This window comes from Amphibalanus amphitrite, unplaced genomic scaffold, assembly GCF_019059575.1.
Source record: "Amphibalanus amphitrite isolate SeventyFive unplaced genomic scaffold, NRLGWU_Aamphi_draft 000737F_arrow, whole genome shotgun sequence".
NCBI classification, from domain to species: Eukaryota; Metazoa; Arthropoda; class Thecostraca; order Balanomorpha; family Balanidae; genus Amphibalanus; species Amphibalanus amphitrite.
In genome coordinates, this window is record NW_024882231.1 from 167,345 (window position 1) to 175,351 (window position 8,007).

Consider the following 8,007-nt stretch of genomic DNA (forward strand, 5'->3'; position numbering starts at 1 on the left):
AGGTCACGCTCAAAATTGACCTCAAACTTGGCACTTTTTCGCACATCTTACGTGCTAACTTCCAAGATGTTTTGAAATGTTTTGAGGCTTATCAGTTCCCTATTTGTGGTTCGTCTTACGATACAAGGCTGCGCAGAGGTCAAGGTCACAGAAGAGTATCCCTGCTAGAGGCTATTTCACTGATTCAAGTTAGTAATAATCAGGGCTGCGGAGTCGATGGATTTTAGGATGACATGACTCCGACTCCGACTCCGACTCCGGCTCCGGCTTCAAAAATTGACTCCGACTCCAACTCCAACTCCGACTCCGACTCCGGACGGTTGTATTAAAATCCATATCGTGATATTGAAGTTCATAACGGAGACGTTTTTATCTTGCCTGCAACGATCCCTTGCGCGTTCCAAGGCTTTGCGTTGCAAATAGGCTTTACAAATAACATGCAGAATTAAAAAGCAGGCTCTGGGGAATTCACAGTCTTCTGCTTCTTTCGCTGAAAACGTTTGTCCAAAACAGCAACATGGCCTTTTTTCGACAAAATCTCATTTCGAGCGCAGTATCGTCAATCAGAAAGGTGCAGTGCATTACGTTGAGACATGCAGCGTTAACTCCAACTACGGAGTCGGAGTCGGTAAGATTTTGGCGACTCCGACTCCGACTCCGACTCCGAGCAGAACTGTCGACTCCGACCGGCTCCAACTCCGACTCCGACTCCGACTCCGCAGCCCTGATTATAGGTATGTGCATTCCCATATTTTTAGATGAACATTCTCAGAAAAGGCACGAGCCTGAAAAATGATAAAATTCAAGCGATCCTCATTTTCATTATTCCTTGATTATTCCGGTTATATGGCCTTGGATTCTTTCCATTCCTTCTCAACGTTCCCAACAACGCTGCGCGCTTGAAGTTGACAATAATGACGGCATATGGTGCTGAATGATTTTCTAGCAATTTAAAAAAGCTTGTTTCGCATCGCAGTAATTCTTACCCCTTCATGGTGTCAATTTGGACGATGATTCGAAGGCGCAGCAGTGGACGGGCCATCCTGATATTTCTTCTTTTGGTATCGGTTGACAGAGCTGTACAAAGCCAGAGTCGAGTCAGAAAGAATGTAGGTGAAGAGAGCAGCCTCACAACAGACCAGCCTGAATCAGCTATTACTACGAAAGCGGAAGAAAAGCGAGTTACATGGGACCCGAATAACCCGGCCGACGGCACTGACCGACACTCTCGGGACCACCTGCACGACTTCGACCACTATGAGAAGGCACACGGACACGCAAAAGACCACGAGGGCCAGAGCATCATATACGATCATCCGCACCACGACGACGAGGAGGGCCACGACGACCTACACCATATGCCCTGGGTGATTACAAAGCCCGGCTACGACATCCGCCACCGGCCCGACAACGACGAGCCGACTAAAATCAACATCAGCCTGTTTCACGACTTCATAGAGTATGTTGACGAGCTCGGCGGTGAGATGGTGATAAAGTTATTCGTCGTGGCCTACTGGAAGGATCACCGAATGCGAAATGTGGATGAAGTTCTAAACGAGGTGGGTGGGACGAAGGAGTCTCGCTCTCTGCCGCTGCCGAGTGAGATGAAGTACCGGCTGTGGGTGCCGGACCTGTACCTGCCGATGGCCAGGCGGGTGCGTGTGCCGACAATCCACCAGCCGGCAGAGAGCGTCACACTCAAGGAGAACGGCACCATGAAGTACTCGTCCTTCTTCGTCATATCCTTCAAGTGCGAGATGCACTACCACAACTACCCGATGGACGTACAGCAGTGCGACCTGGACATTTTCAGCTACAAGTACGCCAGCAGCCATCTGCAGCTGCTCTGGCAGCGCCCCTACGGATTGGTGGGCGCGCTGCGCATCAACACCAAACATTTTGACGTCCGCGTCATGCGACCGAAAGGCAAGAGCTGGTTTCTGCTGCATGGGCCGGGCGGGAGCACCAAGGACGTGCTACGGATCACGTACGTGATGCGGCGGCACCTGTCGTTCCACCTGCTGCAGACCTACCTGCCGTCCATCATGCTGGTCTTCATCGGCTGGCTGTCGCTGCTGGTGCCACTCGACTTTGCCTACGGCCGCATGGTGCTGTCGGTCACCACGCTGCTGGTGCTGGTGTCGTTCTTCGTCACCACCAGCCAGACCACGCCGGGCACCAACGAGGTATGTACGTGCCTCACATGGCTACTCCTTTTGATTACCCGGAATATTTGTATCGGAAAGCAGAGATCAGGACCTAGGCAATGAGCTCTGCTAACCGTGTGCTCCGCAGACTGATCTGATACTGATACTTTATTCACAGCAAATCCATGGAACATGGCTTTTCATTGCAATACGTCAAATATGTAAATACACAAGGTTCAAGACACAGTGCTCAACTGAAACTAACTAGACATCGCAGACTGCTCCATAAAAATGTGCTTTTTGAGCTGGTGTCGAAAGTTGCGAGCGGTGACATCGAACGGTAAGCGGTCATACTCGCGCACAGTGTCGTAGCAGAGCCGCTGTCGACCAGCTTCAGTGCGAATTCTCGGCAACATGTGGTTGCCCGCAGCACGTGTCTGGTACGAGTGGTGCACGGTGCGACCGATAGTTTCTGCGAGAACTTCGGGCTTGCCCGTCGTAGCGAGCGTGTGCACCACACAGATCCGGTGGTACTTAACAAGGCTAGGTGCATTCAGCCACTGCAGGTCGCGGAGTACATCGCTAATATGGTGGTATTTACGACGACCGCTAATGACACGAGCACCAAAGTTTAAAAGTCTCTGCACGCGATGAAGCTGAGTGACTCCACACGTGCCGTACACTGATATGCAGTACCTGATGAGTGAGTTCACAAGCGCTTCTACTATCACTGACAGAGATACCTTTGGTATAACATGTTTGGCATGCATCAGACCGATAAGGACGCCGGTACATTTAGCAGTGATATGATCGACATGATCATTGAACTTCAAATGGTTGTCCATAATCACTCCTAAGTTTTTGACGACTCTAGAATCTGGAATCACAGTACCCATCGCATTTAGTGTGACAGACGGCAGTCCTCGGAGCATAGCAGGAGTTCCAAGCACGACAACTTGCGTCTTAGCTGCATTAAGCTTCATTGAGTTGGTACAGAACCATTGGTACAAACACTCAAGAGCCTTTTCCATTCGTTCTATCACCTGTGGCAAGTCGCGCTTTTTGCCGCTTACAAGGAGCTGGGTGTCGTCAGCGAACTGGACCATCGTGACATTGGCAGGTAGATACAGATACATTTCATTTGCCAACACCGTATACAATGTGCAGCTAAGTGATCCGCCCTGGTACACGCCGATCGTGTTCGGCTTCACACCGGATCGTACGTATCCACCGTCGCCGCTGGGCATCTGCACTTGCTGCGTGTGGCCGCTGAGGTAGTCCGCAAACCACTCCGTTTCCACCCCGTACAGCGCGAGTTTGTCCAACAGCCTGCGGTGCGGCACCACATCAAAGCATTTTGACAGGTCTAATAGTACCAGTATCGATACCTCTCCAGCATCCATCGCTTCCAGCACACGGTCTGATATAACACCGAGTGCCGTTTCGGTGCTGTGTCCGCGACGGTAGCCGTGCTGGGTGGCAGACAACAGCCGGTTCACCTCCATGTACTGAACCAGCTGGCGCTGTACGACTCGTTCGACAACTTTTGCCACTGCCGGTAGGATGGAAATCGGCCGGGTGTTTGCTGGCTCAGATGGTCCCTGTCCTTTGGGAATCGGTGTTACCATTGCGTGTTTCCACGGGCTGGGCACGCTGTTGGTGGTGAGGCTGGAGTTCAGGATATCCAGGAGGACGTGACCCATGCCCCAGTAGAACTTTTGGAACATGCTGACACTAACCCCGTGTGTTTTCACCGACGCATTCGAATTAAATTCGAAAATTATGTACATTTAAACAATCATGAAAGAGGGCGACGGACACATATCATAATGTCGAGCCACTTTCATATAAAGAGCAACTCACGGGCTCTTTATATGAAGGTGGCTCGACAGTTATGTATTTTACCGTGTGCCTCAGGTGAAGGCGCTGGACATCTGGCTGTTCATCTGCATCTTCTTCGTGTTCTCTGCCATCGTGGACTGCATTGCCGATCTGCGCTTCCTCTCGATGGTGGAGAAGGAGTCGCAGATCGCCGGCGAGGAGGGCGTCCAGTCGGAGATGCCGCCGGTGGTGGACGAGCGCGTGCGCCGGCTCAGCCGGCCCGACGACGGCGGCCAGACGGCGGGGGAGGACTCGGACCGCGCCGACGCCACGCACAATGTCCAGTTCTTCGGCGACAACACGCCGTTTCAAGTAAGACGAGATGATCGACGGCGACAACACGCCATTCCATTGGCACAGACCGGCGCAGCCCACACATATCGGTCAACTTACCAGCAGGCTATCGGTCTACTTACCAACACCCATGTTTGTCACAGCTTGTAAATTGTATGCACCGCACTAACAAAAGCTAGAATTTCGACCGTTGCTCATCGAAGGTCACTGGTTACCAGGTCCTCCAAATGACCTCCTCTCAGGAAAACGGGGAAAAGGTCCCCAAGTTCCACGACTCGTCACTGGAGATTACTTTCCAAACTTTCAGCGATTGATAAGAGTTCCTTTATAATATAGTTATGTGTATAATAAAGGTCTCGGAGTTGCTTACCGGTAGACGGTTGTCAGGTTAATTTAGTGAACTTTTCATTGCTTACGTATATTTAGGTCAAAGGAGGGACATAAAATCTCGCATCTTTGCGATGACAGTCATTCTAAGCATGCCGAACACTCAACAACATCGTTTATTAGGTTTATGGATATTAAACAGCGCATGACTGGTCGCATGACGTTTTTCAGCAATATCTTCCAAACCGTTTGACGGATCAACACGAAACTTGCGGTACCCTCAGCTGCATCAATTTGACACCTTGTGCCCGGGGGTAATCCCAACCACCGCAGCCCTGGGGGGGGGGGCGTTTTTCGCCCCCCCCCCCGTCTAACTCCGTAAATAAGGGAGCTACGGAAACAAAAGCAATACCAAACGAAAGGTCTTTACGAGACGATTCTAAAGCAACTAAAATGTTTGACCTCAGGTCAATTTTCAAGGTCAGAGGTTAAGGTCAAAGGCAAAAACCGGCACATGTGTAGTGATCTCAAAATAAGCGTTCTAGATGACGGCAGGATGCATACAACCGACAAAATTGTGTGTTAAACGAAAGAAGAGAATCTGAGGATTCCGAAAATGTGCTCAACATTAAAGGTCAAGGTCAAGGTCATGCTCAAATTGACCTCGAACTTTGCACTTTTTCGTGCATCTTGCGTGCTAACTTCCAAGATGTTTTGGTATGTTTTGAGGCTTATCAGGTCCCTATTTGTGGTTCATCTTACGATACAAGGCTGCTCAAAGGTCAAGGTCACAGAAGAGTATCCTTGCTAGAGGCTATTTCACCGATTCAAGTTAGTAATAGGTAATAAATAAGACAATTTTGTCATCCGGAGGCTCTGAATGAAGGATTAGAGGAAAATGGATGCCAGATTCGTGATCAGCGGGTACGAATCCATCTTAAACGACCTTTCATGTGTCAAAGTCAACCAAAGGTCATTCGAGGTCACATGAGGTCAACATAAGACTTGACCTTTTCCAAACAAAATATATATCATTCGACGCGGTTTGACAAGGCGAATGCGATGGTACCACTGCCATAGCTCTAGGGACATTTTTGTCGAAGTGATTTGCGAAAAACTAATATCACATTTCGGGGTCGTTGACCTGACCTCTGACCTCAGGTCACCAAAAATATTTTTTCTACTTTTCTCTAGGTCAAACGCTACACAACCGTGCTCGTAATTTGTATTTATCTCTAAAACTCTATTTTTAGCAGCTATTTGAAGTTCGCGTCTGTGACACCGAAGTTTGCCGTGCAGGGGTCTAGAAAAATCTATCCTGTGACGTCATCAAGGGGCTAGGTCCAAATTTTTTACTTCAGAAGATGTCAAATTGATGGGAGAAAAGGTACTGAAAGTTTCGTTTTCCTATCCCTAGGCGTTCGGGAGCTATCACAAATATTCGCCAGGGGGGGGGGGGGCAAAAACGCCCCGGGGCCCGCGACGGTTAACCCACGCCCTGCTGGGGGGTGTTCGAACATCCGCGCAGTTTTTCGCGGATATCTCAAAAACGGCATGATACATATTTTCTGCAGATCCTATGAAAATTTCAGATCAAGATCACTCAAGGTTAGGTCATCAGGTCACGCCAAGTGCCCTCACCTCATAAAAAGTTTCAATGCCTGCCATAGGCATGTATGTATATATGTACATCGAGTGACCGATCATTTTGAAACGTTCAGAAATTGATAAAAGCAACAGTATGCATGTATGTATGCCTCATAGTTTTGATATCGGTGACCTAAGGTCAGGTCAATTTTGCGGCCTCACTATTAGAAGTCAATGGGAGAAAATTGAGAGGCGTCTGTTTTGGACGAAGGACATTTTAAACACTTTCAAACATCGAATTACAAGTAGACACACTGAACCGGAAAATGGCACCCGTGCCCTTGCCCGTGCCCCTCGTTATGTCCCTGAGGTCATCTTAGGTCTCAGGTCATCAACAGTTTTTCGCTAATGACTTTTGATAAAGACACGCTAGAGCGACGGTCGAAAACGCCTTAGATGTGTTCGGCTCGACGATACGGATCGACTGATATGCAACATGACCTTTTCCGGTCTGGTCATCACCTTGACCTGATATCAAATTTTCACGTAAGCCTTTCAAGGTCAAATTATAACTTATGCCATGCGTATAGTAAGCTCGTGCATGTTTTGGGTCAAAAGTTATTGCGGAAAAACTGCTCCGGCAAAAAAAAACGTCTGTTTTGGTAGTTTGTGCCCCCTGGAGGCTACACCGTTGACCTTAGGTCAAATCTGAGATATTCAGAAAGACCGTTAAAAGAGCTATCGAATGTCCTTTCCGCGGCGCTGTAGCTCTATCCGTTCTAGCTATGCGCCGGTCGGTCGAAAATTATCGAACTTTGTCCTAACTCCTAATAGTGGCGAAATTTTATGTTCGGTGACCTGTGGTGACCTGGCCCAAAAGGTAACCAAAGTAAATTCTTCATTATTTTCGACGCGCTCCATTACCTAGGGGTTACACTGACCCTCCCCTGCGGTCCCCTCAGGCTGACAAGGAGGTGCTGATTGCCACGCCCAGTGTGATCAAGTGGCTTCGCCTGGCCGTGCTGCTGGAGCGCGGCATGACGGTGGCCTACCCGGCGCTGTTTGTCCTCTTCACGGCCGTCTACTGGGCCGTCTACATCACGGCGCGCAGCTCGCACATTGAGCCAGAGAGCGACGATTGATCGGCGCCGGGTTGTAGCTCGCAAATCGAGCCAGAGAGCGACGACTGAACGGAGCCGAGCTACAGCTCGCATATTGAGCCAGAGAGCGACGATTGAGCCCATAGCGGGAACACATCGAGCCAGAGGATGACGACTAAGGCGGACATACAGAGCCAGTGAGCGACGACTGAGACGAGACGGAGACATACAGAGCCAGAGTGACGATTGGACGACACAAAGAGCCAGAGAGTGACGACTGAGACGGACATATTGCACTCTCTGCAGATAGCAACAACTGAGACGGACATACAGAGCCAGAGCGACGACTGATCGGCACTAGCCACTCTCAGTAGCCCTGCCTCATGATGTGCATGTGAATATGACCTTTGTTCATCGGTTACGTAATAGTACTCGGCATACAGATTAGTGTACAGTAATGATGTGTGAAAACATGTTTTAACAAAAAAGTTCTTACTGGTTTTCAGTCATAACCCGTTGGGAAGTCCGAATGGGACATGAGCCTACATATGGCTGCATGCATAAACTTCCGAAATCGATGCTTAAAAAATGTCATTATCCAAGTAGATGAACGTAAACATGGCCCAGCCATGCGTGGGACACGTGGATAATACACGTTTCGGCCGATCCAC

At 49.4% G+C, this 8,007-nt stretch overlaps 1 protein-coding gene across 1 annotated transcript; it reads left to right on the plus strand.

Annotated features, from left to right (window-relative positions):
- The first annotated feature begins 821 nt into the window (after window positions 1–821).
- On the plus strand, window positions 822–8,006 carry LOC122365398 (gamma-aminobutyric acid receptor subunit beta-like). The gene is made up of 3 exons (XM_043336569.1): window positions 822–2,186; window positions 4,065–4,340; window positions 7,199–8,006. Exons 1-3 carry the CDS (start codon window positions 993–995, stop codon window positions 7,376–7,378), a joined length of 1,650 nt encoding a protein of 549 aa, XP_043192504.1. The 5' UTR covers window positions 822–992; the 3' UTR covers window positions 7,379–8,006.
- Window position 8,007: the final 1 nt, after the last annotated feature.